Source organism: Saccopteryx leptura, chromosome 1 (genome assembly GCF_036850995.1).
Source record: "Saccopteryx leptura isolate mSacLep1 chromosome 1, mSacLep1_pri_phased_curated, whole genome shotgun sequence".
NCBI lineage: Eukaryota > Metazoa > Chordata > Mammalia > Chiroptera > Emballonuridae > Saccopteryx > Saccopteryx leptura.
Window position 1 is genome coordinate 336,081,397 of NC_089503.1, and position 17,793 is coordinate 336,099,189.

The 17,793-nt window shown below is 35.9% G+C and overlaps 1 protein-coding gene across 3 annotated transcripts in view; it reads left to right on the top strand.

Moving 5' to 3' along the window:
- Positions 1 to 17,793, top strand: part of UBE2J1 (ubiquitin conjugating enzyme E2 J1) — a 30,590-nt gene extending 12,797 nt beyond the window's left edge. For 2 of the 3 annotated variants that reach the window (XM_066358887.1, XM_066358886.1), the window contains 7 exons: positions 653 to 784; positions 3,148 to 3,232; positions 3,513 to 3,618; positions 6,153 to 6,282; positions 7,921 to 8,040; positions 10,039 to 10,086; positions 14,517 to 17,793. In XM_066358887.1, the coding sequence (XP_066214984.1) occupies positions 653 to 784; positions 3,148 to 3,232; positions 3,513 to 3,618; positions 6,153 to 6,282; positions 7,921 to 8,040; positions 10,039 to 10,086; positions 14,517 to 14,792 (897 nt within the window). In that variant the 3' untranslated portion in view covers positions 14,793 to 17,793. The remainder of the gene's footprint in view (positions 1 to 652; positions 785 to 3,147; positions 3,233 to 3,512; positions 3,619 to 6,152; positions 6,283 to 7,920; positions 8,041 to 10,038; positions 10,087 to 14,516) is intronic. The other variant, XM_066358888.1, reaches the window with a different exon arrangement.

The following is a 17,793-nucleotide window of genomic DNA, read 5'->3' on the forward strand; positions in this document are numbered from 1 at the left end:
TTACTGCATTATATAAATTATTATATTTTCACAAAGATGATGCCCAAGAAGACATTCTACTTCATTAGGTTAAACTAAATGTTGAAAATTTTACAATAAGATGAAAACCTAAAATCTTGAATTGCAAAACAACTGTAGCTTACAGAGAAAAACTAATTTCAGATTTGAGATCAGCACACTCGATTAGGTAAGAACAAGTGTTTTTGTGGATGCAACAAAATTTTGTTCCCCAGTGAAATCTTTGAAAAAAAATCATAATGAAAATACATATACAGTACTATACATATTTATTGAAAAAAATTCAAGTGTAAGTGGGCCCGTGCAATTCAAACTCATCTTGTTCAAGGATCAACTGTATAATAATTATCACTAATTAATATTCAAGGACTAATTTCTAGGTTAAATTTATAATCTTATTTATGAATACATAACAATGCTTAGATCTTTTAAAATGCATTTTAAAAACGATTTAGCTATTGTGGGACATGAAAACTAGATTAAATAGCTTGTAATTATAAATTTTACATTTGAGACATTTTGTGCATTAGAAACTGTTCTAGTAATATAATTAATTTTTCTCTATTTTAATAGTCATTATTAAGAACAAACTTTCAGTGTTACTGATTGCTTGTTGGATATTGTTTTTGTTCAGGATAACCTTTTTGAATGGCACTTCACAGTTCGGGGGCCCCCAGATTCTGATTTTGATGGAGGAGTTTATCATGGACGAATAGTACTGCCACCAGAGTATCCTATGAAACCGCCAAGCATTATTCTTCTAACGGTAAGAATTCTTGGCTTTTTAGAATGCTTGTGGTTTAACACTTTATGGTGGCTTCAAAATATGGTCAATGTACTTCTTTACATTAAGAAATAAAGTGGCCCTGGAAGTTAGTCTAGGTGGTTGCAGCGTTGTCCTGATACAACAAGGTTTTGGGTTCGATCCCCAGTCAAGGCACATACAAGAATCAACTATTGAATGCATAAATAGAACAACAAATTGATGTTTCTCTCTCTAAAATAAATAAATAAATAAATAAAACAAAGAAAGTTAAAAAATTTTAAAAATAAAGAAGTGGAACATTTATAATTTTGCTTTTGGGAGCCAGTTCTTGATACTATAATTTTTTCCCCAAAAAAATAATTTAAAGGAATTATCAATGCTAATAAATGTATAATTATTATAGTGTGGTTGTTAGAATTTAAAGAATTAATATATGCAAAATACTAGGTACAGTGTCTGGTACATGGTAGGTCCCCAGTAAAGCTTAGTTAATGTTATTATACCTCTTAATTATATCATCTCCTTTAACCTGTCACTTTTCTTACACTCTGTTCCTCAGTTTCCTTATTTTTATATGTAGCTCATAGAGTAAGTTACATAGAGTCCTCCATAAATCTTTGCTATATTATTACTATTTATATCTTAGAATTTCTCTCTATGTTGACATATTCTATCTCCATGTGAAGGAAAACTATTAATCCAATTTTCTCTTCTCTTTTCTGGGATATGTTCCATCAGTAAATTCCTGTTTTAATTTTTAAGATTTCCTTTCCTGATTTTCTTTTATTTTTAAGTGTGTTTAATTATCCCCAGCCTTGAAAAAAGCAAACAAAACATAAAAATTTTTCTGTTTCTCTGGTTACCATTTTATGTTGTCTTGTTTTTTCTTTGTTAACCTTCAAGGCACCTTTACTTTTATTTACCTGCTGCAGTCTGGTTTCCACACATGCTCACTGCACTAATCTCAAAGACCAGTTTGAGAAATCCCGCCACCTCTTCTCAGTCTTGATTCTATTCCATCTAAGTTATACATCTGACACACACAGATAGAAAACAGTGAAACAAAGGGTATTCATTAATAAACACCCAGTTAATGCTGTTTTTTATCTGTATTTGTTTTAGTGGAATGAGCATTAGTTTTTAGAGCCAGTAAACCTGGATTCTGACCAGTGCTGTTTCTAGTATATCACAGGCAGGCTACATAATCTCTTCGAAATTTAGTTTTTTCTTCTGTCCAAGGGGTTGTGTATGGTAAATATAATCATACTTTATAAAGTTCCTCGCATATAGAAGCTCCTTAACAAATATTAGGTAATAATTAGAATTGTTAGTGTTGGCAGTAGGGCTGGAGCAGGGTCCCAAAGGGACCCTACTGTGTTAGGAGGAAGTTTCATTTGCTAGATCTTGGGGAGAGCCAAGTGATAGATGGGGAGGGGCTGGTGTATGGGGAAACTGGTGGTGTTGGATAGTTGGAGCAGCAGCTGTTGACCAGCAAGTACAGAAATATTGCAAGAGTTAACCAATGATATGGTCATATTTAGCACAGTGGCTGCCCTCCTGATTTTCAATATTTGCTCTTTCTGGTTCACTTCCTCTCTTTTGAAAACTTCCCTCTGTTTTCCAACCTTCATTCAACAGATATTTATTAAAACACGTGTCATTTACCCTGTGGGTGTTGCAGAGAATAAGTCAAATTTTCTGCCCATATGAAGCATATATTCTAACTTCATTCCTCTTCTTCTTTCCCCTTCCCCTAAGTGTGGATATTCTACAAGTTCAGACTTCCAACTGTTTTTTCTTATTTCTATGAAATGGCTTCAGTGATCACCTCTGCAAAGTCAGGTATATCTTCTGATATCATCAAAAATGTATATCTTCTTTTGATATCACCATCTATATATTTCTGCCTGCTAGACATCATCAATAGCTTTTCACCAAGAAAAATAGATTCATGTTCAAAACTGAAATCATTGCCTCTGATCTTCCTCCTTTGTGTCTCTATCTTATGAAATTGTATCATCCTTCTGAAAATCACTCCCATCCTTCTCACCAATATCTGGTTAGGTGGAACAAAGTTCTTAGGTTTTATCCTACTCTCTGTATGTCTTTTTTGAGATTCTTTACAGAGCCTAGCACCATACTAAGCACAGAAGAGTACATCAGGGCATTTTTATATACCAATTATTTAGATAGAATTTGTATAATTCAGTTTCAAGAAGGAGCTATAACTTCTAAAAACAGCTTGTATTATTTATTCAGAATCCAAGAAATATTTGTAGAGTATCTATAAAATATATTTATACTTGTGAAGTATAAAACATTAAACACATCTATAATTTTTAAATGCCTTATTTATTTCTAAGGCTAATGGACGATTTGAAGTAGGCAAGAAAATCTGTTTGAGCATCTCAGGACATCATCCTGAAACTTGGCAGCCTTCATGGAGTAGTGAGTACTAATTTAAAGTGAATATATCTTATATAACTTTAGTCAGTTCATAATTATAAAGTATAATACCTTCTTGAGATTGAATCTGTTTTTGTTAAATAATTTAATATTATTTAATAAATGATAAAACTGCTTTTCCTTATCTAGATTTTGGCTATTATTTTACTGGAACCCTCCTACCTGTACCTCCTCACTGAAAGCCTGAGTCTTTTTCTCTTTCCAGAGTAAATCCATATCCTTTTACAAAGCAATTTAGATTGATGTTTACTTTTTATTTCAGTAAGAACAGCATTATTAGCCATCATTGGGTTTATGCCAACAAAAGGAGAGGGAGCCATAGGTTCTCTAGATTACACACCTGAGGAAAGAAGAGCACTTGCCAAAAAGTAAGTTTTGCATTTCATTCTTTGTTAAGACCCCAATATTATTCTGGGAAATGGCTATTGGGAAATGGGCTCTTTGTCTTACTTTGTGAATTATCATTGCTACAGGTTCCTTAGTTTTGCTATGTTAGAAATTTAATTGTACCAATTTACTCAGGGTCGACCAGAGTCAGAGTCTAAATAAAGTGGTTTTAGAAAGTAGTTGATATCTTCTCCTAGAAAACAGTACAGGTCATTGTCTCCACTTGGACATTATTATAGGTGGAGGAGAACTGGACACATTATTTATATGTAGCATTCCACAAGATTAAAAACTCCTTGAAGGCAAAGAGGGAATCTGTCTTTGTGGCTATAGCATCTGGCGCATAGTAAGTGCTCAATGAATGATCTGGAGTAAAGAAAAGGAGATTTTATTAAGTTGTGGTTTCTCAGTGGTGTTGCATTCTCAGTGTTTTCCAGGTTCATCTGTCTGTATAACCCAGATGATTCGTTAGATTTAGATTATTCTCTCCTTTGAGTAGTGCTAAAACTAAGTCTTGATTTTTGATCATTTTCCTGTTCTGCACTCTGCTGCCTACCCCTCTTCAAACATACTTTATGAATTAAATTGTACAGGGGTGGACAAAAATAGGTTTACAGTTATGAATATATGAAACAGTTTGTTTTTATATTAATATTTATTAAGTATTGTGTTATGTTCCATATGAACGACTATAAACCTACCTTTGCCCACTCCCGTGTTAGATCTTACCTTAGCACAGTTCAGAATAGGTCCTCTACTGATGTTTGTTAAATCAGAGATTTTAGTGTCTGGAAGATTTGGTAGACTTCCTAATTTCATCAGTAACTTTTCTTTTTAAACCTTATTCCTAAGTACTGGGGATATAACCTTACTTGCAGCTACTATTCACAAATTTTAATATGTATTTTTGAATATGTGATACTTGTTTTATTTGATTTTTTTTTTTTTTTATAGGGACAGAGAGAGAGTCAGAGAGGGGATAAATAGGGACAGACAGACAGGAATGGAGAGAAATGAGAAGCATCAATCATCAGTTTTTCGTTGCGACACCTTAGTTGTTCATTGATTGCTTTCTCATATGTGCCTTGACTGTGGACCTTCAGCAGACTGAGTAACCCCTTGCTTGAGCCAGCGACCTTGGGTCCAAGCTGGTGAGCTTTTTGCTCAAGCCAGAGGAGCCCATGCTCAAGCTGGTGACCTTGAGGTCTCGAACCTGGGTCCTCCACATCCCAGTCCAACGCTCTATCCACTGCACCACCGCCTGGTCAGGCATTATTTGATTTTTTATGTTGGCTTTCTATATTGACACTTTTATTCAGTTAATTTCATGTACAAGCTAAAAAGTAAGTTTGGTCTTTTGTTCTAGACTTGTCAGTGTATATATTCTAGGTTCTTAGTCTGTACTAAAGGCTTTTAAAAAAACCCGATTTTGCATTTAACCATGGTAAATTAACTTTTATTGTGGGTAAATTGATATATCCAAAGTAAATATTCTCCTTTAAATTTTTTCTGACTTCTCAGTTAAAAGTGGACACATTTTAAGGCAGATAATTTGGATACAGCTGATTATCAAAAGGATATGGATAGGAATGCTGCTTCTGGTGAAACAAAACTATTCATTAATAAATAATTAATACTACTTTGACATATATTTGTTTATATGAAGCTATTTAATAAATTTAAGTGGCATGCTCTTCAAGACAAGTCTTCAGTGTTGAACTAGATGCACAGTAAAAATGTTTCTTAAAAGGAAGTTTAGCAGTTTAACGATATATATTTTTACCTATTATACATATTTACTTCTAATTATACAAATCCTCAGCACTCTTATGAGCTTTAGGGTACTTTTTGGATATATCTGGATCACAAAGGAGAAAATGAAAACATGTAAAAACAATGAAATCTTATGAAAGTCTAGTTAATAGGTTATTTTGAGTACCTATTTAATATAATCAGTGATACATTTAAGTCTGGGTTTTCCACGAGTTTTTGTCTTTCAGGTTGTACTGCTATTTAGATTAATATGATTTGTGAGGGGTTTTTTTTCTGGAAATATCTGTAAGTTCTTTTTAAATTGGCTTCTTTACTGTTTTATATGTTTTTGTTAAAAATAATTTGAGCTTTATAATGGACTTTTCAGGGGCTTAACATAGGTTTGTTATGTGTGATTGGGAGGACAGTGTAGTTAGACAATTTATATCTTTTTGTCATATAAATCTAAAGCATAATTATTTTCCTTTAAATAATATATTGGGGAAATGAAATCTAAGCCTGGATTTTGATGTTAGGTATTTTAAAATATTGATACAATTGATGCGAATTTTTTTATACCAACCTAATTTGTGTATATGTCTTAGAGCTATAATTATTATCATAATTGTCTAATTTATGTGTAGATAAATATGCAGAATTATCCAGTGTTCTTTTCTTTTAAATTTAATCATTCATTATTTGAGTGTCTTGAATTAACATTCACATATTTGATTTGTACTCATTAAAAATTTTTTCCTACCAGATCACAAGATTTTTGTTGTGAGGGATGTGGCTGCACCATGAAGGATGTCCTGTTGCCTTTAAAATCTGGAAGTGATTCAAGCAAGGCTGACCAAGAAGCCAAGGAATTGGCTAGACAAATCAGTTTTAAGGTACTCTAAATTGATAAATAAATTCAAATTTTGTAGCCCTTTTATTTACTTTTAGAAGTAAAATCTAGTCTTATTGCAATAAGGTTTTTACAATTAATTTTTTACTTATAGAACTAATATGCATTTACAAAGGCATTATATAGCATTGTGGTTAAAAGCTTAAACTCTGGTATATAGTGCCAGGGTTCAAATCCTAGCTTTTCTGCTTATTAATAATAAGATATCAGATATATTGGTTAACCATTTTTTCCCTTTTTCTCACCTGTAAATAATAGTAACAGTTCTTATCTTGTGGGATTCCTTTTATTTTATTTAATAATTTATATTTTAAGATTTTACTTACTCATTTTAGAGAGGGAGAGAGAGAGAGAGAAGGGAGAGAAAAGGAGTGGAGGAGTAGGAAGCATCAATTCCCATATGTGCCTTTACCAGGCAAGCCTGGTGTTTCAAACTGGTGACCTCAGTGTTTTGGGCTGACACTTTATCCAATGCGCCACCACAGACAGGCCAGGCTTATTTAATTTATTTATTTTTTTAAAATTTATTTATTGATTTTAGCGAGAGAAGAAGGGAGAGAGACAGAAACACTGATCTGTTCCTATATGTGCCCTGACCAGGGATCAAACCTACAACCTTTGCCTGATAGAATGATCGATGCTCCTACCAACTGAGTTATCCAGCCAGGGTTTATCTTGTGGGATTCTTATGAGGATTAAGTGAGTTAATACTCATGTATATGTATTGTATTTTGAACTATCCCTGGTGCTTAATAAGTTTTAGCTATTATTAAAGAAAATATAGATAAGTAGTAAGAAAATAACAATCATATAATCGCAGTTCCAAGAAATAACTGCTGTTATTATTTTGGCATATTTATTTTCCTTATATCCTTTTTTTTCTGCATATATTTTACCCAGACATATAAATGCTTCTGTAATTGAATTAGCTCCATAAAAATTGTTAATCTGCATTAAGCAACATGTTAACCCCTCCCTCTTCTCTACCTCTTTGTATCCTGTCTGTCATTCCAAGGTCTAGTTCTTGGGAGAAATATTTTCTTTTATGGTGCCTGAAAGAGGAGAAGCTTAATAAATATTGGTGATTTTCTTTCTCCTAAATATTCTTATTGCATATAAAATTGCTTCTCTGAACATCTTAGGGCCAGATGTGTTTTGTGCTTCAGAATTTCAGATTTTAGAAAATATCAAACATAAACCATATATTAACACTCATAGTGGAAACTGGGGCAGCACCCGATAATCAAATTCATTAAATTTTATTAGCAGACCTAGGAATATCTACACTAATGTTGAATAAAGACTGTTAATAGCTTCACATGTCAGGCTTTGCCTGAAAGTTACAAAAAACTTTATTAGAGATTGTTGGAATTGTGGATTGTGAACCTTGGGTGTTACTTTTGTCCCTCACCAAGTAATGTCTCCTTGAGAACAGGGGTTGTCTGTGCGTCTTCCTAATGCCCAGCATAGTGTCGGACATGAGTTCTCACTGTGTAACTGATTGATGTTGATATTAAAATAACAATTAAAATAAACCTAAGAAAGGAAATTTAGTAGGTTGTGGATTATTATGTACATTTCCTCTTGTAACACTGCTCTTGGGTATTATCTTTTTTTATAGGCAGAAGTCAATTCATCTGGAAAGACTAGTGCTGAGTCGGACTTAAACCACTCTTTTTCATTAAATGATTTACAGGACAATATACCTACAACATTCCAGGGTGCTACAGCCAGTACATCGGTATGGTTCTTGTCTTTTACATATATGAGTATCTATATCATTATTGTTATTTACAGTAGTAGAAGGAGATTCCTAGAGGAAATATCTGAATATATTGGTTTTCCTAAATAGGATTCTAGTCCGTTTCTTCCTCTAATGAATTACTGTATTTTCTTGAGTAAGTTATTTATACTTTTGGGCCTTCGTTTTTTTTTGTTCAGTGGAGCTGGACTATCATCCCTCTAGAATTCTATGATTTCTCTGGAAAGTTAGTTTCAATATAGTGCTACAGTCAGAATAAAACAAATTATATATACATTAGCCACTTTCTAAATAGTCACGCTGTCTTTGGCAGGTTTGTTAAGCTGCATTATGGCACTTCAAGGCCTAGAGCAAAAGATTTGCCTTAGACCTACTCTGTTCAATATAGCTACTGGTCAGTGTGTCTTATCTAATTCCGTATTTAAATTATTCTGAATCAAATTAAATTAAATATTCAGTTCCTCAGTCACACTGGCCACATTTCAAATAATTCATAGCCACATGTGGCTAATGGCTACCGTATTGGATAGCATAAATATCAAACATTATCATCACTGCACAAAGTTCTTTTGGACAGTGCTGCCTTGTGCAGACTAAATGTCCAATAAATAATTATTGACTGAATGATTAAATGAACACTATGGCTGTTGTTAATTGTGTCTTGATCTATTGTTTAAATATTGGAGGAGGAATACTAGGTTATTAGACCAATTAAGAAAATGTGACTGAATTGTTGCTAAATAATTAGGATTATGGGGGAAAACTGACTTTATATAAGAGATGAATTATCTTTGGGGTTGTTTTGGTAGATAAAACAAATCCTCCTTGCCCCCCCCCCCATTTATAGGGGTTATAAAGGGTCAGAAAAGTTGGAATAGAAATTTGCCCTTTACTGAGGAATAACTCATTGTAAAGTGGGACTAAGTAGTGTTGGGTGGCTCTCTCCTAGTTAGGGAGTGAGATGGCAGAGAAGTAGGTTGGAGAATGCAAGGGAGCGGGTGCTCTGAAGGAAGTTCCTGGAGGCCTGGAGATGGAGGTACAAGAAAAAAATGTGTGTTGAGAGTTAATTGTTTTTATATGATCTCCATGTAATTTTATGAATTGCAGAGGAATATAATGAATTCATTTTAGTTAGTGTATATTTTAACTTTTCACTTTTAAAATGTTGGTGTTTCATAAATAGTTCTTTTTTGGGGGAAGGTGTATTTCTGAAGTTAGAAGCGGGGAGACAGACTCCCGCATGCACCCAACTGGGATCCACCTGGCATGCCCACCAGGGGGCGATGCTCTGCCCATCTGGAGCATTGCTCTGTTGCAACCAGAGCCATTCTAGCGCCTGAGGCAGAGGCCACAGAGCCATCCTCAGCGCCCGGGCCAACTTTGCTCCAGTGGAGCCTTGGCTGCGAGAGGGGAAGAGAGAGAGAGAGAGGAAGGAGAGGGGGAGGGGTGGAGAAGTAGATGGGCACCTCTCCTGTGTGCCCTGACCGGAAATCAAACCCGGGACTTCCATATGCTGGCCAACGATCTACCACTGAGCCAATTGGTCAGGGCCCATAAATAGTTTTTTAGAAATAAAAATATCTTATTCCAGAGAGGAGAATTATAATCTTTATTTCACCTGTAAGGACCATCTAATATTTGTGTCTTTATTTTAAATCTATGTCATTTTCCTGTTGCATATTTTAGTTAATACTTATTCCAGTTGTAATTTATTTTATAATTAATTATTGTCTATCTTCTCATAATGTAAGTTCCTTGTAGATGAGGGCTTTGTCCCAGTGCCTGGCATAGTACCTTGTATATAGTAGGTGGTTGTTGATTGAATAAATGAATCATAGGATTAGCTCTTTAAAAAAAAACTAGGAGTACAGGTAAAGAAATCAAGAATTTTAATAAATTAGATAGCATAAACAATAATATTATAGTAGTATTTTTTCTTTTGATTTTAAAGTGCATAAAACTTGAATTATTTCATAGATACCAGTTCTGGTTAAAACACTGACAAGAAATAAATTGTCTACAATTGTGAGTTAAACTTTTAATTACATTTACAAACAAATCTCATGGTGTGATTGTATAATTTGATCACTATGGAGGTAACTGAAACCTGGTTTTGGCTAAGGTGCCTGTTTTGCATGCAAGTATGATATAAATTCAGTGAGATGTTATATATTAGATCCCAGATAAGCTGTTTTTTAGCCTTGAGGGGGCGAGAGATTACTGAAAGTCTAAGTACAGCAGATAACATTAGGCCATCTGTTGCTTGCTGATGCAAATTTTTTAGCTATGTGGAAAGGGAAAAATACTGATAGTAGCTTTATGTTCTTCCAGTCTGTCAGATTTTTTTCTTTTTCCTAGGGATTGAGTTCTGAATAAACCATTCCATTTTGTATTAAAAAGCAAATGCAAAACTCCTTCACAGACAATGATTATTCTAGGTTATTATAGAAAACTTTATATGTGACTTACCTGAGACTGTGATTTAAAATTAAATAAAACATCCATTCATCCCAGAAACGATTCCTTCATCTTAGTTAAGGGAACGGAAACTATTATGACTTCAATCTTTATTCTGTGATAATGCAGTTAGACAAGTTTAGTCGAACAGCAAATATTTAGAAGTTCTGCCACCAATCTTAAAGCATTTTGAAAATGCTAAAGCCAACTTGATTTTCTATCTGGCAGTTAATATAAACTGCCAAAATGTAGTCCAATTAGTCCTTCAACTCCAAATACACTAGGTTTCTCAGGATCTATAACCTTAGGTTGTTTTTCCCTTGATGTGATTATTTAAACAGGAAAAATTTAGAATTTTATAATACTACAGTACTAGGTGTTAGAGTAATACATTCTCCAAAAGGCACCAGAAACACAGAACCTAATTAAAGTAGTATATCTAAATAAATATTTCCATTAAGTACATATAATAAAATAGCATCTAAAGTCAGTGTTTTAAGGGATTGCTGTTTTTTTGGTGTTTTTTTTTTTTTTTGTATTTTTCTGAAACTGGAAACAGGGAGGCAGTCAGACAGACTCCCGCATGCGCCCGACCGGGATCCACCTGGCACGCCCACCAGGGGGCGATGCTCTGCCCATCCGGGGCGTCGCTCTGTTGCGACCAGAGCCATTCTAGCGCCTAAGGCAGAGGCCACGGAGCCATCCTCAGCGCCCGGGCCATCTTTGCTCCAATGGGGCCTTGGCTGCCGGAGGGGAAGAGAGAAACAGAGAGGAAGGAGAGGGGGAGGGGTGGAGAAGCAGATGGGCGCTTCTCCTGTGTGTCCTAGCCGGGTATCGAACCCGGGACTTCCACACGCCAGGCTGACGCTCTACCACTGAGCAAACCGGCCAGGGCCGGGATTGCTGTTTTAACTATATTAATCTACTAATAAAGGTCCAAAAAGCAGTCCTAAGTAAAGTCATGACTTTTTTTTTCCTTTTTCATGACTTTTTTTAACCTAAATCTTGTGGCCTCAAAGGAATATAATAGTAGTAAAAATATTAATAATAACTAATATTTAATAAGCAATTATATATCCTAAGCACTTTATTTTTTTTTTGTATTTTTTTTTTTTTTCTGAAGCTGGAAACGGGGAGAGACAGTCAGACAGACTCCTGCATGCGCCTGACCGGGATCCACCCGGCACGCCCACCAGGGGCAATGCTCTGCCCACCAGGGGGCGATGCTCTGCCCCTCTGGGGCGTCGCTCTGCCGAGACCAGAGCCACTCTAGCGCCTGGGGCAGAGGCCAAGGAGCCATCCCCAGCGCCCGGGCCATCTTTGCTCCAATGGAGCCTTGGCTGAGGGAGAGGAAGAGAGAGACAGAGAGGAGGGGGGGGGGTGGAGAAGCAAATGGGCACTTCTCCTATGTGCCCTGGCCAGGAATCGTACCCGGGTCCCCCGCATGCCAGGCCGATGCTCTACCGCTGAGCCAACCGGCCAGGGCCTATCCTAAGCACTTTATATTATTATTCTGTTTAATCCTCACAAGTACTGAATTGGATATTAGCCTCATTGTACAGATTTGGGAGCTGAGTATGAGGTTAAATGACTTGTTTAGGGCCATGTGTTTATGAAGTGGCAAAGCCAGCCTAATAATGATACGGTTCCTGATTTTAGTCAGGTATAGGGACAATGTAATTTTCTCCCCTCAAGCTAATGGGGAATATAAAATAAAAGATTTAAGCTGAGTCTATCTTTTGTGCTAGTTTCTGGATTGATAGGATCTCATGTTTTTTTATTTTCCTTAAGAACCCATCTCCCTTTATAAGCCATGAGTACTTTTGCTCTATCAGATACTTTTATCTTGGCTGAGCAATAGAAAGAAGGAGAGATTTCAGATGGAATGTTTTATTGACTTCTGTAACTTAGTTCAACTCAGTGAATATTAAGTCACTATATGACACCTGTGACCATGTAAAACCTCATAAAATGCTGCAGCTTTGTGCATCTTCTCTCTTCAATGAGTAGATTGCTCCTGAAAGTTGTGGAGTGTGGAAGTCCAAGTTCATGCAGCTCTAATTTAGTATCAGCACTAACATATTTTTAACTCAAAATCAGAAGTTTCTTTCTGCTGCTGTGTTAGGGGTTAGTACATTTGAGTGCTTCCAAAGGATAGTTTGCTTTTTATTTTTAGATTTTATTTATTCATTTTAAGAGAGAGAGGAGAGAGAGAGAGAAGGTGGGGGGAGGAGCAGGAAGCATCAACTCCCATATGTGCCTTGACCAGGTAAGCCCAGGGTTTCGAATCCATGACCTCAGTGTTCCAGGTTGACACTTTATCCACTGTACCACCACAGGTCAGGCCAAAAGGATAGTTTTAAGAAATACAGATTATATAAGCCTTTTAATTCTGAGATGACTATCAGATTTAAAATTTAATTTCTTCCGCAGGTAACTGAGCTGAGTAGTTTTTTCCTAATGTTTATAACTGTTGCCAGTACAAAGCCTATCTTACCTTTTTTTTTTTTTTTGTATTTTTCTGAAGCTGGAAACGGGGAGAGACAGTCAGACAGACTTCCGCATGCGCCCGACCGGGATCCACCCCGCACGCCCATCTGCCCCTCCGGGGTGTCGCTCTGCCACGACCAGAGCCACTCTAGCGCCTGGGGCAGAGGCCAAGGAGCCATCCCCAGCGCCCGGGTCATCTCTGCTCCAATGGAGCCTCGGCTGCAGGAGGGAAAGAGAGAGATAGAGAGGAAGGAGGGGGTGGGGTGGAGAAGCAAATGGGCGCTTCTCCTATGTGCCCTGGCCGGGAATCGAACCCGGGTCCCCCGCACGCCAGGCTGACGCTCTACCACTGAGCCAACCGGCCAGGGCCCTATCTTACCTTTTATAAAAAGTATTTGAATTACATTATTTATTTTTTTTTCCTCTAAACATTAAATTTTTTTAATGGAAAGTACTTAAAATATTTTATATTTGCTCAGTTATTATAGTTAATCTGAATAAAACGTGTCCTTTTTTATTTGAAAGAATGTGTATTGGCACTAATATAATCAGTATAAACTTCTTTTCAATAAAATTAAAGACCATTGGGTTATTATAAGTAAAGTATCTATATAAATAAAATGGAATTCATATTAAAGAGCTTTCTTGTCTATAAAATAGAATATTTTGACTTACTTGGCACCACATTGTGGTTATGCTTTGATGAAGAGCAGTCATTAAAAGATAGAAAGCATTTGACATCCAGTGCTTTGGCAGAGGGGGGGCAACTTGTGCCCAAGTAAAGGGTACATTGAGTTTCCCACAACTGCCTCCACATTTTTCTCAGTACATACCGAGGGAACTCCTGACATCACATAAAGTAACACAATTCAAACATACAGTCAAGGGTTCTTCTAGACTTGTGCTCAATTCAGTTGCCAAGAAGTATGAGAAAGGATAAGCCTAATTTGAAAACCACATCTAATTTTTGCAACAATATTGCTGTGAAGAACATAAGGTTTGACATAATTTTCTGTGCTTGATGATCGTTGGTGGAAGCATGTCGACATAATAAGGTGGTAATATTGAAAGAAATGGAGATTATGAGTGGCACACTGTTGAGAGTTGCTTTTTTTGCCAGTTAGAATGGCAAATTTTCAAGCAGAAAGTGGAAATCAAATTGCTTCTCTCCTTGGCTCTCCTGAAGAAGGGAGATGTTAGATGCCTAGCACATTTGTTGGAGTTGCTGCTGAGGGACAGTGGAAAGCCGCTATGGAGAATATAAGTAAACTCTGCCCTTGTCTTACTTGTTTCTGGTAAACTCCTCCATCTGGTAAGTATTCAGAATTAAGTTGTGTTGCTGGCTTACTCAGAACTGTGAGTTATTAGTCTCAACAATTAGGTAATTCTTGGTAATTTTGCCCTCAGTTGTGGTTAATGCTGAGATTCTTTGTACTCTTGACTAGATAATAGGTATATGTATACGTTTTCTTTGCCGGTTTCAAACAAAATTTCTTAAAATTTCCTAGTATGCAGTCCAGAACCCCTCAGGAGCATCTCTTCAACAGCCTGTCCAAACTGTAACTAAGAATACCTCCCTGAGTCCTCGACAGCGCAGGGCCCAACAGCAGAGTCAGAGAAGGTCGTCTACTTCACCAGATGTAATCCAGGGTCAGCAGCCAAGAGACCACACTGATCATGGCGGATCTGCTATACTGATTGTCATCTTGACTTTGGCGTTGGCAATTCTTATATTCCGACGAATATATCTAGCCAATGAGTATGTATTTGACTTTGAGTTATAATATTGTTTTGTGTCTTAAGAGCTGTGGCTCAGCTGCTTCATTAAACATTCTACATTGGGTATAATCTAAGAATTGTTTACAAAAAATTATTTTGTATTTACCCTTCATTCCTTTTTTGATCGTTATAAATTCAGTATAAATACAGCCATTCAGTCCTGCTTATTTTTGGGACTGGAAGTCAAGTCCCTTGTCTCACTATATGACCTGCTTTACAGGGAAATAATTTGTTATTTCTCATGCCTCAGCTTCTTTTTATGTAAATTTGTCATAGTTTTCTGGATAACCCTTTTAAATTTTTGGATAAATGATGGTGTTTTAAGTTCCAATGAGTATTAATAGTTACTCAATATCATTTATTGAGTTCTCTGTTTTCTATTTATATAGAATTGTATAGTGATGAGTTGAAAGGCAAAGTAAAAGCCCTCCAATAGCATACTTAAAATGTCATTCATAGGAAATGGATAGAGATACCCATTCTGTGACATACCTTATGTCCTAAACATTTTCAGTGAAAGTTACTGTTTCAAACATTTATGAAGAAATGCGATTACATTTTGGTTACTGGATGTTACTTGAAGAGGGAAGAATGCTTTGTAACCACTTTGATATGCTATTATCCCATTCTCTCCAATGAGCACATAATATTTCAAAAGAAAGAAAACAATCTTCCATAGATCTTTGTTTTAAAGAAGAAAGGAATGGTTCAGGTCAGGAAATCATTTGATTTTTTTTCCAGCAGTTAAGTGGGAATATCTTAAGATTCGATGTTTGGTTTGCTTTGTATTGTATATCTTTGGAGATATATATATGCCTAGCTTTATAGTCACTATAAATTTAATTATTTGGAATATGCATACTGTTGAACTGTTTCATGTATCATATTACTGGAAAAGCTCAGGGCCCAAGCAACAGTGATAGAAATTAGAAAAACCTTTACTTGGAATTGTCCACCTATTCAAGGCCCAAAAGATCATTTTCAGTATAAAATCAATATGTAACATAGTGCTAGCTAGCTCCACTGACTCTAGTAGATAATTTTACCATCTAATGCTTAGTGAGAACATATAATCACAGAAAAACATTGTCTCCAGCATGTTCCAGCAACATTGAAGGCATTCTTGAGAGTATTGTTAGTAAGGATTTAATTTTTAAATATAGGCGGTTCCTAGCTTTCAAATAGGTTATGCTCTGAAAGTGCGTTTGTAAGTCAATTTTTTTACAACTAAATGTTGTACATGGTGTTTAGGTTCTAGACCAGTCCACAAAAGTTAGTCCATGATAAATATTGAATAATTTGGGGATGGTAGTCATAAAGTCCTTATGTGGTTTTAACTAACCGAGATTATGGGCAAGGTAGAAACAATTTGTAAAATAATTTTAAAGGCAAATTTAACTTTTACCCTTGCTATGGGATTTTGGTTCTGTTAACTGCCAGACACAATTTATGTCCCTCTCAAAGCCAGTTTTCCTTTATGTCTGCATTTAAAATAAGAGCATATTGAAAATTATGATATAATATACAGTTGTTTTAAACTTTAATAAGTTAGTATTTTAAAAGTATTTTCAGATTGTTTTTGTTATAGCTATATCTGAAGTTGGTAAAGTCTGAAAAGCCCAAGGACTTTATGACATAATATGTCAGGAAAATCATAGGTTACCATTTTGTAATTTTATTGCTATGAGAAAATGCATTCTGAAGTCTTGGTTTAGAACATAAGTTATTAGAAATACTGGTTCAGTCAGCAGTGGTCTAACAGAGGCACTAACTGTGGAAGTCCAGGCCATGTCTCCACTGGAGGGGGATCCCGTGCTCTCAGCCTGTGCACAGATTAATCTTGTGCTAGGAACAGCCTTCTCTCCATTTCCCCTCAGTCACACCTGAACCTCCTCTGGCTCTGAGTGATCTTGTTGCATGTTCCCATGGGCTGTACTTACATTTGACGATTGATGAAGCCGTGAAGATTTTGCATTGTGCAGATCCTTTTTTGATTACCCTCTCTTCCTTCACCTGTCAGCTGACGCACCACTTTCTTTTTGTAGGAATTTATTTTTTAGCATCTGATGCTCACATCCGAAAATGGCATCTTTTATGCTCCTTCCCTTTCAACTCAATATGTTACTTAAAAATTCTTAAGTTGTTCATCTGACCCCCACTGTGGACTTTATGAGCAAAATTGGTCTTTGGGGCCATTCTTAACTCAGACCCCACCTGATGGACCTCTTCAGAAAACTATTATTTTTAAAGTGCCACTTTAACCCCTTATTTACAGTGTAAGGTCAAAATCAGATATATGATCTGGCAAGCAAAACCTTAGGACTCATTCCTTCCCCAGTCCTCAGATGTCAGGAACTCAATGACTTTTTCATCATAGCACATGTCTGTATACCAAGGTAGTGAAAATAGCATGCTTAAAAACATATATGATGCCCGTTTCACCTGTAACTGTTTAAGCAAATGAAATCTTTCCAATTTTATGTATCTTGGGGCTTTTATGTAGCACTTTACATTTTCATGCTGCTTATTGTTTTTATTCTACTGAAATAAATGACTTTCATCAGAATTCTCAACTAATTTTTAAAAACCTTCAAAATTGTTTGTTATTTTGACTATGGAAATATAAAATTTCTATTTCAGAAGAATAAGAAATCTTTTGTTATTTTTAGCTATGAATAAACTCTGGTATTTTTTTTTTTGTGACCTCCCATTTTATAGACCAAAATCAGTTAACAAGCAAACCTCACATTTGGACTTACTTGAGCAGAAATCTAGGCTGACGTACTGAAAAGTCTGTATTGCTTTATTACTAGCAAGTAAGTATATGAAAGGTGAATGCATTTAGTGTTCCTGACTTTTAACAAAGAGTACTGTGTACATTAATGTGTACTGTAAGAGCCTTTGCAGGTGGCTGTACATTGCTCCAAAGCTGTTTGGAACTCCTCTTTAACAGTTGCCTTTAGAACTAGTTTGAGCTGCTCAATAAAATCAGTGACTTTATTCATA